Source organism: Coregonus lavaretus, assembly GCF_964263955.1.
Source record: "Coregonus lavaretus genome assembly, chromosome: 29".
Lineage (NCBI taxonomy): Eukaryota > Metazoa > Chordata > Actinopteri > Salmoniformes > Salmonidae > Coregonus > Coregonus lavaretus.
This window is the reverse complement of record NC_140016.1, coordinates 5485116-5502752: the sequence shown is the minus strand read 5'-3', so window position 1 is coordinate 5502752 and position 17637 is coordinate 5485116. Positions and strand designations below refer to the sequence as shown.

The window sequence follows — 17637 nt, the reverse complement described above, 5'->3', positions numbered from 1 at the left end:
ACACACACACACACTGGACTCTACTACACGCTGGACACTACCCACACACACTGGACTCTACCCACACACTCTGGACTCTACCCACGCACTCTGGACTCTACACACACACACTGGACTCTACCCACACACGCTGGACTCTACACACACACACACACACACACACACACACACACACTGGACTCTACGAACACACACACACACTGGACTCTACACACACACTCTGGACTCTACCCACACACTCTGGACTATACCCACGCACGCTGGAATCTACTACACACTGGACTCTACCCCCCCCCCCCCCCCACACACACACACACACACACACACACACACACACACACACACACACACACACACACACTGGACTCTACCCAGACACACACTGGACTCTACACACACACACACACACACACACACACACACACACACTGGACTCTACCCAGACACACACTGGACTCTACACACACACACACACACACACACACACACTGGACTCTACCCAGACACACGCTGGACTCTATATACACACACACACACACACACACACACACTGGACTCTACACACACACACACACACACACACACACACACACACACACACACACACACACACACACTGGACTCCACACACACACACACACACACACACACTCGAATCTACCCAGACACACACTGGACTTTACACACACACGCACACACACACACACACACTGGACTCTATACAGACACACACACACACACACACACACACTGGACTCTACACACACACACACACACACACACACACACACACACACACACACACTGGAATCTACCCACACACGCTGGACTCTATACACACACACACACACACACACACGCACACACACACACACACACACACACACACACAGGACTCTATACACACACACACACACACAGGACTCTACCCACACACACTGGACTCTACCCACACACATTGGACTCTACTACACACTGGACTCTACTACACACTGTACTCTACCCACACACACACACTGGACTCTACACACACACACACTGGACTCTACCCACACACATTGGACTCTACTACACACTGGACTCTACTACACACTGTACTCTACCCACACACACACACTGGACTCTACACACACACACACACACACACACACACACTGGACTCTATACACACACACACTCTGGACTCTACCCACGCGTGCTGGACTTTACACACACACACACACACACACACACACACACACACACACACACACCCTTGACTCTACCCAGACACCCTTGACTCTACCCAGACACCCTTGACTCTACCCACACATGCTTACACTGACACCCCAACACCCCACCACACCCACATATACATACACACACACACGTAACATGCACACACATGCATGACTCGGTACTGGTACTCCCTGCATATAGCCATGTTATTACCTGGTACTCCCTGTATACAGCCTTGTTATTACCTGGTACTCTCTGTATACAGCCATGTTATTACCTGGTACTCTCTGTATATAGCCATGTTATTACCTGGTACTCTCTGTATATAGCCATGTTATTACCTGGTACTCTCTGTATATAGCCATGTTATATATAGCCATGTTATTACCTGGTACTCCCTGATATGTAGCCATGTTATTACCTGGTACTCCTTATATATAGCCATGTTATTACCTGGTACTCCCTGTATACAGCCATGTTATTACCTGGTACTCTCTGTATATAGCCATGTTATATATAGCCATGTTATTACCTGGTACTCCCTGATATGTAGCCATGTTATTACCTGGTACTCCTTATATATAGCCATGTTATTACCTGGTACTCCCTATATATAGCCATGTTATTACCTGGTACTCCCTATATATAGCCATGTTATTACCTGCTACTCCCTGTATATAGCCATGTTATTACCTGGTACTCCCTGTATATAGCCATGTTGTTACCTGGTACTCCCTGTATATTGCCATGTTGTTACCTGGTACTCCCTGTATATTGCCATGTTGTTACCTGGTACTCCCTGTATATAGCCACGTTGTTACCTGGTACTCCCTGATATGTAGCCATGTTGTTACCTGGTACTCCCTGTATATAGCCATGTTATTACCTGGTACTCCCTGTATATAGCCACGTTGTTACCTGGTACTCCCTGATATATAGCCACGTTGTTACCTGGTACTCCCTGATATGTAGCCATGTTGTTACCTGGTACTCCCTGTATATAGCCATGTTGTTACCTGGTACTCCCTGTATATAGCCATGTTGTTACCTGGTACTCCCTGTATATAGCCATGTTGTTACCTGGTACTGCCTGTATATAGCCATGTTGTTACCTGGTACTCCCTGTATATAGCCACGTTGTTACCTGGTACTCCCTGTATATAGCCACGTTGTTACCTGGTACTCCCTGTATATAGCCACGTTGTTACCTGGTACTCCCTGTATATAGCCACGTTGTTACCTGGTACTCCCTGTATATAGCCACGTTGTTACCTGGTACTCCCTGTATATAGCCACGTTGTTACCTGGTACTCCCTGTATATAGCCACGTTGTTACCTGGTACTCCCTGTATATAGCCACGTTGTCACCTGGTACTCCCTGATATATAGCCACGTTGTCACCTGGTACTCCCTGATATATAGCCACGTTGTCACCTGGTACTCCCTGATATATAGCCACGTTGTCACCTGGTACTCCCTGTATATAGCCACGTTGTTACCTGGTACTCCCTAATATATAGCCACGTTATTACCTGGTACTCCCTGTATATAGCCACGTTGTCACCTGGTACTCCCTGTATATAGCCATGTTGTTACCTGGTACTCCCTGTATATAGCCATGTTGTTACCTGGTACTCCCTGTATATAGCCATGTTGTTACCTGGTACTCCCTGTATATAGCCACGTTGTTACCTGGTACTCCCTGTATATAGCCACGTTGTTACCTTGTACTCCCTGATATATAGCCACGTTGTTACCTGGTACTTCCTGATATATAGCCACGTTGTCACCTGGTACTCCCTGTATATAGCCACGTTGTTACCTGGTACTCCCTGTATATAGCCACGTTGTTACCTGGTACTCCCTGATATATAGCCATGTTGTTACCTGGTACTCCCTGTATATAGCCACGTTGTTACCTGGTACTCCCTGTATATAGCCACGTTGTTACCTGGTACTCCCTGTATATAGCCACGTTGTTACCTGGTACTCCCTGTATATAGCCATGTTGTTACCTGGTACTCCCTGTATATAGCCACGTTGTTACCTGGTACTCCCTGTATATAGCCACGTTGTCACCTGGTACTTCCTGTATATAGCCACGTTGTTACCTGGTACTCCCTGTATATAGCCACGTTGTCACCTGGTACTTCCTGTATATAGCCATGTTGTTTTTACTCATTATTTTTATTCATTATTCACTGTGTATTTTTTCCTTGTGTCACTATTTCTATTTAAATGTTGTATCTTATCTTTTACTCTGCATTGTTGGAAAAGGACCCGTAAGTAAGCATTTCACTTTGTAGAAAACAGCATTTCGCTGTTGTCTACAAAGCATGTGACAAATACAATTTGGCAATGGGTCAATTCTATTTCAGGTTTGTTCTATTTCAGGGTTTGGGTCCATTTCAGTTCAGTAATGCAGGAATTTTTTCTCATAGAGAAGCATTGGAATGTCAGGTTACTTCCTGAATTGACGGAATTTAAACGTTTTTTTTTCTTTCTTCTCAGCGAAGATTTGACAAACCAATTTCCCATCTGTTATTAATAAAGTATTTATTCTTATCTAAGCTCCTTCCCCAGCAGACTAACACGTCCCTGGGCCTCAGACTCTTCACCCTTGGGGAAACCTACTCCCGCCTGGAAGACAGCATCGCTGACTTCCACCGCTCCTCACCCAGCATGGACTCCCTGATCGGTGGCTCGGACCCTAACCTGTTCCCCATGTCCATGAGGACGGAGACAGACTTTTCCCGGGACCAGGACCCTGTGGATCTGGATCAGGAAGGGTACATTGGAAAAGACCAGAAACTGTTCAACGACAACACTCTGGATCTCCTCCAGGACTTTGAGCTGACAGGCTGCCCCTCAGACTTTTACGTAGGGGATGACGCCTTCCTTTCCTCCCTGGCTGATGACTCTCTCCTGGGGGATGAGAGCCAGGATCGTGGGGTGTCCAGCTCCACATCCAAGCCAGCTGCTACTACCACCAATAGTGGTGGTTTTAGCGGTTCCAACACCACCACATTGAATGGTAGCAGTCTACTAGCATGTCAGGATGAATCCAACTCCAGCACCTCTACGACAGCCAACACCCCCACCACCCCCACCACTTTTCCTGTGGTGAAGATAGAGAAGGAAGTTGGCTTCATCCAGCTGTGTACTCCAGGGGTGATCAAACAGGAGAAGACGTCGGCCACGCGTAGCTACACCTGCCAGATGAGCGGTAGTACCGGCGGCTCCACTTCCTCCTCCCCCTCAGAGCTGTCCAGCCCCAGTCCCATCTCCATCTGTGGGGTGAGCACCTCTGGAGGACAGAGCTACCACTTTGGAGTCAACAGCACCATCAACACCCCCTTGGCTTCCACGACCAGTGGAGCTTCTCAGCAGAAGGACCAGAAGCCCTCTGTGTTCAGCCTGTATCCTCCACTGGGGACCATAGGAGAGGTCTGGAACAACAGTAGCTATGGGGATGGAGCTTCTGGAATACAAGGTCTCTCCAGCCCTACCTCCTCCTTCTCCAACAGCTATGCCAGGTAAGGAGGAGAATTGATGGAATGTTGCTAATAAAGAAACTGTCCTGTAGTTGGTCTGGTGGAAGTTTGGTGGTGGTCTGGCCAGCCTGCTGCGGTTCGGCGGTGAGGCTGGTTTCACAGTGCTATGTTGGGAACTGTGGAATAGAACTAGCATAGTGTATAAGCCAGGGCAGAGGAGATATCCGAGAGAGGAGAATATTTCTGGAACATAGTTACTGACTTGATTTGTGAACATGTCAAGGCAACTCGGTCCAGTCAGTTGGTCAGTTTGAAACTGAACTGGAGAGGGGTTAGAGATTATCCTAGTGTGGTTCTGTTATGATGATTTTGTGATACAAGATTCATTAATGTATGTGCAACTCATAAGCTGTATGTGGACAGGACAAGGACACACCATGTGTTAGTGGTGTCACGAGTGAGTACTAGAAGGTCAGTGTGCCAAGATAGATTGGGGGGCCACTGGTGCTAATCTTAGGATGGGTGCGTGAGGAAATGGCCTGGCTAGGGTGCCACACTACACCAAGGAGGTGAATGATATGGTGTTAGATGAGTGACAATCAATAATGGTTAGCAGCTGGGTAAGATAAAAGTAGATTGGAAGAGCAGGATATAAACTGAGACATTCAGATGGCAGGAGTCTATGTCCGTACCCCCTGTCATTGAATCAAACATTGTGACCATTAAATAATGACTGAATCCAATATCCATCTGTGTCAACTGCTCTCTTGCATCCTGAACTTCTCAATACCAGAAACTCATCATAACAGGTTCGGTCCAGTCAGTTTGAAACTGAACTGGAGAGGGTTAGAGATTATCCTAGTGTGGTTCGGTCCAGTCAGTTGGTCAGTTTGAAACTGAACTGGAGAGGGTTAGAGATTATCCTAGTGTGGTTCGGTCCAGTCAATTGGTCAGTTTGAAACTGAACTGGAGAGGGTTAGAGATTATCCTAGTGTGGTTCGGTCCAGTCAATTGGTCAGTTTGAAACTGAACTGGAGAGGGTTAGAGATTATCCTAGTGTGGTTCGGTCCAGTTAGTTGGTCAGTTTGAAACTGAACAGGAGAGGGTTAGAGATTATCCTAGTGTGGTTCGGTCCAGTCAATTGGTCAGTTTGAAACTGAACTGGAGAGGGTTAGAGATTATTTTAGTGTTTTTTTTTTGTTTTGCTTGTATCAACATGCCCTAAAACACTGTGTGTCAACTGTGCAGGGGAATGAAATATCACAGACGAATAATGTAGCCGCTTTCAGTCACCAGCCCAACAAATGTTATCATGGCTTATCTTTTCAACAGAGCTATTGCCTCTAAAGCGGTGGATAGTAGAAAGTGGGTCATGTGTTTCTGTGATACCATAATGGTGTCTTACTGCAGGCTTTAGAAATGTTTGCTAAATAATTGCCACATCTCACAGGATGTGATCCCAAATGGCACCCTATTCCAGAGTCTATGCTCTGGTCAAAAGTAAAGTAATGCACTATATAGGAAATAGGGTGCCATTTGGGACACATATAGTTAGGGTACAGTAGACCACTGCCATAAAGGGCTCTGGGGAATACACTACCTTGAGCGTTTGCTCTAGCCTGCCTGGATTTTGCATTCAGGAGACTTTTTCTATTAGTTCTAGTTCAACAGGCAAACTCAATCAAGTGCAGATAAAGTATTTGAAATGATTTGTAATATAATTTGAACCCACACAGGTCTGACTTCTCTGGATGAGTGATGTGACTACTGTCAGAACAAGCCCAGCCTACAGGATAGGGGTTGGGGTTGGGGGTTGACGTGTTGGGTTCATTCAACAATACAATACAATGCTGATGATTTGATTGATTGAATGAATGAATTAAGTTTGTTATTGTCCTTCAGAAGGGAAATTCTTTCCTAGTAGGGATGAGGTTGGAGACCAGTGGACAAAGACGTTGTGGGATGAATGAGTCGGCTATTGATGTTATGCTATTAATTATGATAGGCCTAGTAATGTAGACTTTATCTACTCACACATACAGTGCATTCGGAAAGTATTCGGACATTTTGTTACGTTACAGCCTTATTCTAAAATGGATGAAATCGTTTTTTCCCCTAACCAATCGACACACAATACCCCATAATGACAAAGCATAAAACAGTATTTTCACATATACATAAGTATTCAGACCCTTTACTCAGTACTTTGTTGAAGCACCTTTGGCAGAGATTACAGCCTTGAGTCTTCTTGGGTATGAAGCTACAAGCTTGGCACACCTGTATTTGGGGAGTTTCTCCCATTCTTCTCTGCAGATCCTCTCAAGCTCTGTCAGGTTGGATGGGGAGCGTCGCTGCACAGCTATTTTCAGGTCTCTCCAGAGATGTTCAATGGGGTTCAAGTCCGGGCTCTGGCTGGGCCACTTAAGGACATTCAGAGACTTGTCCTGAAGCCACTCCTGCATTTTCTTGGCTGGGTGCTTAGGGTCGTTGTCCTGTTGGAAGGTGAACCTTCACCCCAGTCTGAGGTCCTGAGCATTCTGGAGCAGGTTTTCATCAAGGATCTCTCTGTACTTTGCTCCGTTAATCGTTCCCTCGATCCTGACTAGTCTCCCAGTCCCTGTCGCTGAAAAACATCCCCACAGCATGATGCTGCCACCACCATGCTTCACCGTAGGGATGGTGACAGGTTTCCTCCAGACGTGACGCTTGGCATTCAGGCCAAAGACTTCAATCTTGGTTACATCAGACCAGAGAATCTTGTCTTTATGTGACTGTCATGTGCCTTTTACTGAGGAGTGGCTTCCGTCTGGCCACTCTACCATAAAGGCCTGATTGGTGGAGTGCTGCAGAGATGGTTGTCCTTCTGGAAGGTTCTCCCATCTCCACAGAGGAACTCTGGAGCTCTGTCAGAGTGACCATCGGCTGTGTGTGGACCATGATCTTTCCTTACTGATGTGGACACCAAGGAAATTGAAGCTTTCGACCCGCTCCACTACAGCCCCGTCGATGTGGATGGGGACATACAGTTGAAGTCGGAAGTTTACATACACTAAGGTTGGAGTAATTTAAAACTTGTTTTTCAACCACTCCACAGATTTCTTGTTAACAAACTATAGTTTTGGCAAGTCGGTTAGGACATCTACTTTGTGCATGACACAAGTAATTTTTCAAACAACTGTTTACAGACAGATTATTTCACTTATAATTCACTGTATCACAATTCCAGTGAGTCAGAAGTTTACATACACTAAGTTGACTGTGCCTTTTAAACAGCTTGGAAAATTCCAGAAAATGATGTCATGGCTTTAGAAGCTTCTGATAGGCTAATTGACATCATTTAAGTCAATTGGAAATGTACCTGTGGATGTATTTCAAGGCCTACCTTCAAACTCAGTGCCTCTTTACTTGACATCATGGGAAAATCAAAAGAAATCAGCCAAGACCTCAGAAAAAGAATGTAGACCTCCACAAGTCTGGTTCATCCTTGGGAGCAATTTCCAAATGCCTGAAGGTGCCACGTTCATCTGTACAAACAATAGTACGATCTGATCTCCAGCACCTAGGACTTGACATAGATTAAATTGATTAATCAAATCTCACATTGTTGTCAATTTTTGCTCGATCTTGCTTGCTTTCTCAAACAGCTGTAACTGTATATGCATTCGTAAATCAGGTCCTTTCTTGAGTTGGGCTCTGGGATGTAACAACCGTTGAGCATCTGATGTTATGGTTGATTGTGGAGGAAAGGGGTTGAGTGTGTTAGAGTATGTGCGTGTGTGTTTATCCCACATCTGTTGCAAGGAGGTAAGGATGTTAGGGAGAATATAGGATGAACCACAATAATTGTTTGCTAAAATAATAATTGCTTGTCAAAAATGTAACGTAAAACAATGGCAATCCGGGTTATAGGCTAAAATCCTAGGCATGAACTGCCGACATTATTACGCATATTAATTGATAATGATGGAAAATAAGATATGTAAGATATTTGAATAGATATATATTTTTAAATGGCTATATATATTGAGGTGAGAGCATTGGAAATGCTTTTGGCGGTTGACCTGCTTCTGTTTTGTGGGTGGCACTGTATGCTGTTTTCGATGGATGGGTCCTGGCCTCTCGGGGGCCTAGGGATTCGGGGGGACGGGGGTGGTATGCCGATCACTGGGATGCCGGAACAACTTGGGATGGGGAGGGGCTTTAGCGGGGGAATTAGTCGAGAACAATTGGAGGGTTACTTAGTAGCAATGCAAATATCATGGTACAGCTACAGTGGGGAGAACAAGTATTTGATACACTGCCGATTTTGCAGGTTTTCCTACTTACAAAGCATGTAGAGGTCTGTAATTTTTATCATAGGTACACTTCAACTGTGAGAGAAAATCACATTGTATGATTTTTAAATAATTAATTTGGATTTTATTGCATGACATAAGTATTTGATCACCTACCAACCAGTAAGAATTCCGGCTCTCACAGACCTGTTAGTTTTTCTTTAAGAAGCCCTCCTGTTCTCCACTCATTACCTGTATTAACTGCACCTGTTTGAACTCATTACCTGTATAAAAGACACCTGTCCACACACTCAATCAAACAGACTCCAACCTCTCCACAATGGCCAAGACCAGAGAGCTGTGTAAGGACATCAGGGATAAAATTGTAGACCTGCACAAGGCTGGGATGGGCTACAGGACAATAGGCAAGCAGCTTGGTGAGAAGGCACCAACTGTTGGCGCAATTATTAGAAAATGGAAGAAGTTCAAGATGACGGTCAATCACCCTCAGTCTGGGGCTCCATGCAAGATCTCACCTCGTGGGGCATCAATGATCATGAGGAAGGTGAGGGATCAGCCCAGAACTACACGTCAGGACCTGGTCAATGACCTGAAGAGAGCTGGGACCACAGTCTCAAAGAAAACCATTAGTAACACACTACGCCATCATGGATTAAAATCCTGCAGCGCACGCAAGGTCCCCCTGCTCAAGCCAGCGCATGGCCAGGCCCGTCTGAAGTTTGCTAATGACCATCTGGATGATCCAGAGGAGGAATGGGAGAAGGTCATGTGGTCTGATGAGACATAAATATAGCTTTTTGGTCTAAACTCCACTCGCCGTGTTTGGAGGAAGAAGAAGGATGAGTACAACCCCAAGAACACCATCCCAACCGTGAAGCATGGAGGTGGAAACATCATTCTTTGGGGATGCTTTTCTGCAAAGGGGACAGGATGACTGCACCGTATTGAGGGGAGGATGGATGGGGCCATGTATCGCGAGATCTTGGCCAACAACCTCCTTCCCTCAGTAAGAGCATTGAAGATGGGTCGTGGCTGGTCTTCCAGCATGGCAGCGACCCGAAACACACAGCCAGGGTAACTAAGGAGTGGCTCCGTAAGAAGCATCTCAAGGTCCTGGAGTGGCCTAGCCAGTCTCCAGACCAGAACCCAATAGGAAATCTTTGGAGGGAGCTGAAAGTCCGTATTGCCCAGCGACAGCCCCGAAACCTGAAGGATCTGGAGAAGATCTGTATGGAGGAGTGGGCCAAAATCCCTGCTGCAGTGTGTACAAACCTGGTCAAGAACTACAGGAAATGTATGATCTCTGTAATGGCGTACAAATGTTTCTGTACCAAATATTAAGTTCTGCTTTTCTGATGTATCAAATACTTATGTCATGCAATAAAATGCAACTTAATTATTTAAAAATCATACAATGTGATTTTCTGGATTTTTGTTTTAGATTCCGTCTCTTACAGTTGAAGTGTACCTATGATAAAAATTACAGACCTCTACATGCTTTGTAAGTAGGAAAACCTGCAAAATCGGTAGTGTATCAAATACTTGTTCTCCCCACTGTATATGGACACTCAATCACTATGCTATTTTTATTGGTAAATTTACAAACATATATAATGATAAATAGAATTTAAACTTGTATCTCATTATGGTATGTGGTGAAATAACTATAGCCAGTTATAATTGTAATGTTTTAGCAGATAATAACAAAAGAAGAACAATATTTACATGGCTCAAAGAGAAGGAATATAATATCTATTGTTTACAGGAAACTCATTCAGCAATTCTAGATGAAGTTGTGTGGTAAAAGGAATGTGGGGGAGAAATATACTTCTCCCATGGGCTAAGAAACTCAAAAGGGGTGACTTTAAGCATATGTTTTCGTTTCAGTCGCCTCCATCTCCTCTAACTGAAGCAAATTGTAGATAATTTTTTTCTATTGATAATGTAAAATTAACAGCCATACAGAAAGACTCATGTGAAGGTGAAATTACAGAGGAGGAACTTCTGGATGCAATTAAATACTTTTTGTCCGGGAAAACTCCAGGGTTGGATGGCATACCAGTCGAGGTATACCAAACCTTTTTTGATATACTCAGAGGACCGTTATTAGCATGTTTTAACCACTCTTTTGTAAACGGTAGATATCAGACACTCAAGAAGAAGGCCTGATTTCATCATTTCTGAAACAGGATACAAGTGGAAAATATAAAGATCCAGTCCATTAAAAAAATTGGCGGCCCCTTACACTTAGTGTTGTAATGCAAAACTTCTAGCAAAATGTATAGCGCATAGAATTAAAAAGGTATTGTCGGACATTATTCATTCTAATCAGACAGGTTTTTTACATGGGGGACATTATTCATTCTAATCAGACATGTTTTTTACATGGACGATACATTGGAGATAATATAAGGCAAGTACTGGAAACAATAGAACACTATGAAAAATGCTATTCATAGCAGACTTCGAAAAGGCATTTGATAAAGTACGACTGGGGTTTATATACAAATGCCTGGAGCATTTCAATTTTGGAGAATCTCTTATAAATTGGGTTAAAATCATGTATACTAACCCTAGGTGTAAAATAGTAAATAATGGTTATTTCTCAAAGTTTTAAACTGTCAAGAGGAGTGAAACAAGGTTGTCCACTATCGGCATATCTATTTATTATGGCCATCGAGATGTTAGCTATTAAAATCAGATCCAACAATAATATCAAGGGATTAGACATCCAGGGCTTAAAAACAAAGGTGTCATTGTACACTGATGATTCATGTTTTCTTTTAAATCCACAACTTGAATCCCTCCACAGCCTCATTGAAGATCTAGATACATTATCTAACCTCTCTGGATTACAACCAAATTATGATAAATGTGCTATATTACGTATTGGATCACTAAAAAATAAAGAATTTACATGACCATGTAGTTTACCAATAAAATGGTCTGATGGTGATGTTGATGTACTCGGAATACATATCCCAAAGGAAATAAATGATCTCACTCCAATAAATGTTAATAGAAAGTTAGCAAAAATAGATAAAATTTTGCTACCATGGGAAGGTCAATTTGTGGTAAAATCACCCTGATTTAACTTTTTAGTATTATCCCAGTTTACCTATTTGCTTATGGTCTTGCCTATGCCTAGTGAACAGTTTTTTTTAATTATATGAGAAGAAAAAAAATTCAATTTTATTTGGAACGGCAAGCCAGACAAAATTTTATTGGCCTATTTATATAATGAATATTAATTCGGAGGACAGAAATTATAAACTATTAAAGCATTAGACCTATCACTAAAAGCTTCAGTCATACAAAAGTTATACTTAAATCCGAACTGGTTCTCTAGCAAATTAGTAAGATTGTCTCACCCAATGTTCAAGAATGGCCTTTTTCCCTTTATTCAGATTACAACCTCTCACTTTCAGTTATTTGAAAAGGAAATAATCTCCCAAATATCACTATTTCTAAAACAAACCATAGAAAGTTGGTTGCAATTTCAACTGAATCCTCCAGAAACGACAGAACAAATAATGCAACAAATATTGTGGTTAAACTCAAATATACTAATTGATCATTTATTTTTTTATTTTTTTATGTTTAAAAAAGGTATAATCTTCGTAAATGATCTCATCGGTAGGACTGGTGGAGTTATGTCGCACATGCAGCTAACAAAAACATATGGAAATGTCTGCTCTACCCAAAATTACAACCAAATAATTGCAGTATTACCGCAAAAATGGAAGAGGAAAGTGGAAGGGGGAAAAAGTAAGGAACTTGTCTGTCGGCCTTGCATTAAAGAACATAATTGGTTAAAGAAAATTGTGATAAATAAAAAAGTATACCAGTTTCATTTAAGGACCAAAGGATTGACAGCCATCCCATATAGATTGCAAAATAGTTGGGAAGAGATTTTTGACGTACCAATTCCATGGCATAGTGTTTATGAATTGATACGCAAAACGACGCCGGATTCAAAACTTTGAATTTTTCAATTTAAATTATTATATAACATTCTTGCAACCAATATAATGTTATTTGTATCCCCCATATAATCTTCCCAGCTCTGCAGATTTTTCTGCGAAGAGACAGAATCATTAGATCATTTGTTTTGGTACTGTCCATTTGTAGCTTGTTTTTGGACACAGGTCCAGGAATGGCTAAAGGATTGCAATATTTACCTGGAACTAACGCTGCAGATAGCATTACTGGGTGATCTGAAAAGTCATAGTCAATCGATCAATAATATAATAATACTCTTAGCAAAAATGTTTATTTACAATCTGTAGAAACAATGAGAATAGAAAGGTTCAGAACTTTTGTAAAACATCACAGTACAGTTGAAAAAGATATGGCAAATTGAAATCCAATATGGATGGTATTAAGAGATATATGGGTGGTGTTGAATGGAGTTGAAGGATGGGACTAATAACATCTAACAACAAGCAATAACAACAAGATAACTAATAATGTAAGCATACTGTGTCCATAATAAGTACAGTGAGGGGAAAAAAGTATTTGATCCCCTGCTGATTTTGTATGTTTGCCCACTGACAAAGACATGATCAGTCTATAATTTTAATGGTAGGTTTATTTGAACAGTGAGAGACAGAATAACAACAAAAAAATCCAGAAAAAGCATGTCAAAAATGTTATAAATTGATTTGCATTTTAATGAGGGAAATAAGTATTTGACCCCTCTGCAAAACATGACTTAGTACTTGGTGGCAAAACCCTTGTTGGCAATAATAATAATAATATGCCATTTAGCAGACGCTTTTATCCAAAGCGACTTACAGTCATGCGTGCATATATTTTTGGGACGGTGGAGATGGTGTTCTTGGGGTCATAGGCAGCATTCCTCCTCCTCCAAACACGGCGAGTTGAGTTGATGCCAAAGAGCTCAATTTTGGTCTCATCTGACCACAACACTTTCACCCAGTTCTCCTCTGAATCATTCAGATGTTCATTGGCAAACTTCAGACGGGCCTGTATATGTGCTTTCTTGAGCAGGGGGACCTTGCGGGCGCTGCAGGATTTCAGTCCTTCACGGCGTAGTGTGTTACCAATTGTTTTCTTGGTGACTATGGTCCCAGCTGCCTTGAGATCATTGACAAGATCCTCCCGTGTAGTTCTGGGATGATTCCTCACTGTTCTCATGATCATTGCAATTCCACGAGGTGAGATCTTGCATGGAGCCTCAGGCCGAGGGAGATTGACAGTTCTTTTGTGTTTCTTCCATTTGCGAATAATCGCACCAACTGTTGTCACCTTCTCACCAAGCTGCTTGGCGATGGTCTTGTAGTCCATTCCAGCCTTGTGTAGGTCTACAATCTTGTCCCTGACATCCTTGGAGAGCTCTTTAGTCTTGGCCATGGTGGAGAGTTTGGAATCTGATTGATTGATTGCTTCTGTGGACAGGTGTCTTTTATACAGGTAACAAGCTGAGATTAGGAGCACTCCCTTTAAGAGTGTGCTCCTAATCTCAGCTCGTTACCTGTATAAAAGACACCTGGGAGCCAGAAATCTTTCTGATTGAGAGGGGGTCAAATACTTACTTCCCTCATTAAAATGCTAATCAATTTATAACATTTTTGAAATGTGTTTTTCAGGATTTTTTTGTTGTTATTCTGTCTCTCACTGTTCAAATAAACCTACCATTAAAATTATAGACTGATCATTTCTTTGTCAGTGGGCAAACGTACAAAATCAGCAGGGGATCAAATACTTTTTTCCCTCACTGTATATAGGTTAAAGGTTGAGAGCTTTTGTGAAAGAGTGCAGTTAGAAAGATATGGTATATAGAAGCAAACCGGAGGGACATCATGAAAATGATCTGAGAGGTTGAAGGTAGAGGAAGTTCAGGAGTAAAAACAAACAAAATAGAATTATTGTAAAATTGACTGTGTCCATAAAATGTATATAGTATGTATAAGCTGGAAGTAGAGGCCTAAGCATTGTTGTTCAGTAGTTTACTCCAATTAGGGAAGGGGTGGTGGGGTTGCAAGATAATAAAGGGAAATAAATAAAAAATTAAGGATATGTGTGCATGTGTATGCGTGTGTATATATGTGTATATACAGCTCTGGAAAAAATTAAGAGACCACTGCCAACTTTTCTTAAATCAGCATCTCTACATGTATGACAGCCATTCCATTCCAGTGTCTGTTGAATTCCAACACAGGCACACCTCATTCTACTGAATTAGGTACTGATTAGGTGATCACATGAACCAAATCTTATTTAACGAGGAAAAGTATAAAATCCACTACTGTGGTCATAACTATCCTCTTACAATAGGACCAGCTGGATGCTAATAGTACCTCAAAAGTAATATTAATCTAAACATAACTATTGTCCATGCCAAAAGAGTTGAAAAGGAACGTTTTGAGTGAGGAAAAGAAGGGTTCAATTCTGGCTTTACTGGCAGAGGGATACAGTGAGCGTCAGGTTGCTTCCATCCTTAGAATTTCAAAGACGTCGGTTCATAAGAACAAGGTCAAGCAGCAGACATTGGGGACAACAAAGCTACACACCGGCAGAGGGTGAAAACGACTCTCTACTGACCGGGATGACCGCCAACTCATTCGAATGTCACTCAACAACCGTAGGATGACATCAAGTGACCTACAAAAATAATGGCAGACGGCAGCTGGGGTGAAGTGCACGGCGAGGACGGTTCGAAACAGGCTCCTAGGGGCAGGCCTGAAGTCGTGCAAAGCTAGAAAAAAGCCCTTCATCAATGAGAAGCAAAGAAGAGCCAGGCTGAGGTTTGCAAAATACCATTAGGATTGGGCCGTAGAGGACTGGAGGAAGGTCATCTTCTCTGATGAGTCCAATTTTCAGCTTTGCCCAACACCTGGTCGTCTAATGGTTAGACGCAGACCTGAAGAGGCCTACAAGCCACAGTGTCTCGCACCCACTGTGAAATTTGGTGGAGGATCGGTGATGATATGGGGGTGCTTCAGCAATGCTGGAATCGGGCAGATTTGTCTTTGTGAAGGACGCATGAATCAAGCCACGTACAAGGTTGTCCTGGAAGAAAACTTGCTTCCTTTTGCTCTGACATCGTTCCCCAACTCTGAGGATTGGTTTTTCCAGCAGGACAATGCGCCATGCCACACAGCCAGGTCAATCAAGGTGTGGATGGAGGACCACCAGATCAAGACCCTGTCATGGCCAGCCCAATCTCCAGACCTGAACCCCATTGAAACTTCTGGAATGTGATCAAGAGGAAGGTGGATGGTCACAAGCCATCAAACAAAGCCGAGCTGCTTGAATTTTTGCGCCAGGAGTGGCATAAAGTCACCCAACATCAATGTGAAAGACTGGTGGAGAGCATGCCAAGACACATGAAAGCTGTGATTGAAAAGCAGGGGTATTCCACCAAATATTGATTTCTGAACTCTTCCTAAGTTGAAACATTAGTATTGTGTTGTTTAAAAATGAACATGAACTTGTTTTCTTTGCATTATTCGAGGTCTGACAACATTGCATCTTTTTTGTTATTTTGACCAGTTGTCATTTTCTGCAAATAAATGCTCTAAATGACAATATTTTTATTTGGAATTTGGGAGAAATGTTGTCAGTAGTTTATAGAATAAAAGAAAAATGTTAATGTCACCCAATCACATACCTATAAATAGTAAAACCAGAGAAACGTATATTTTTGCAGTGGTCTCTTAATTTTTCCCAGAGCTATATATATGTATATATTTGCGAGGGGAAAAAAACATATGGGGGATTGGAAGTGATGCAGACAATTACATTGATGGAAGTTACAATCTATCTGCAATATTAAGCTGATCTACCCCCCTAAACATTTTTTTTTTTTAAATAGTACGCAAGTATAAACACCATGGGACCACGCAGCCGTCATACCGCTCAGGAAGGAGACACGTTCTGTCTCCTAGAGATGAACTTACTTTGGTGCGAAAAGTGCAAATCAATCCCAGAACAACAGTAAAGGACCTTGTGAAGATGCAGGAGGAAACAGGTACAAAAGTATCTATATCGACAGTAAAACGAGTCCTATATCGACATAACGCTCAGCAAGGAAGAAGCCACTGCTCCAAAACCGCCATAAAAAAGCCAGACTACGGTTTGCAGCTGCACATGGGGACAAAGATCGTACTTTTTGGAGAAATGTCCTCTGGTCTGATGAAACAAAAATAGAACTGTTTGGCCATAATGACCATCGTTATGTTTGGTGGAAAAAGGGGATAGCTTGCAAGCCGAAGAACACCATCCCAACCGTGAAGCACGGGGGTGGCAGCATCATGCTGTGGGGGTGCTTTGCTGCAGGAGGGACTGGTGCACTTCACAAAATAGATGGCATCATGAGGAAGGAAAATTATGTAGATATATTGAAGCAACATCTCAAGACATCAGTCAGGAAGTTAAAGCTTGGTCGCAAATGGGTCTTCCAAATGGACAATGACCCCAAGCATACTTCCAAAGTTGTGGCAAAATGGCTTAAGGACAACAAAGTCAAGGTATTGGAGTGTCCATCACAAAGCACTGACCTCAATCCTATAGAAAATGTGTGGGCAGAACTGAAAAAGCGTGTGCGAGCAAGGAGGCCTACAAACCTGACTCGATTACACCAGCTCTGTCAGGAGGAATGGGCC

The 17637-nt window shown here is 42.6% G+C and overlaps 1 protein-coding gene across 1 annotated transcript in view; it reads left to right on the top strand.

The window, feature by feature from the left end:
- LOC311104988 (glucocorticoid receptor-like) overlaps positions 1-17637 on the top strand; it is a gene marked incomplete at its 3' end in the record, with an annotated part of 97882 nt that overhangs the window by 14705 nt on the left and 65540 nt on the right. The window contains exon 3 of the mRNA XM_084146974.1: positions 3790-4754. Within this exon, the coding sequence (XP_084003100.1) occupies positions 3790-4754 (965 nt within the window). The remainder of the gene's footprint in view (positions 1-3789; positions 4755-17637) is intronic.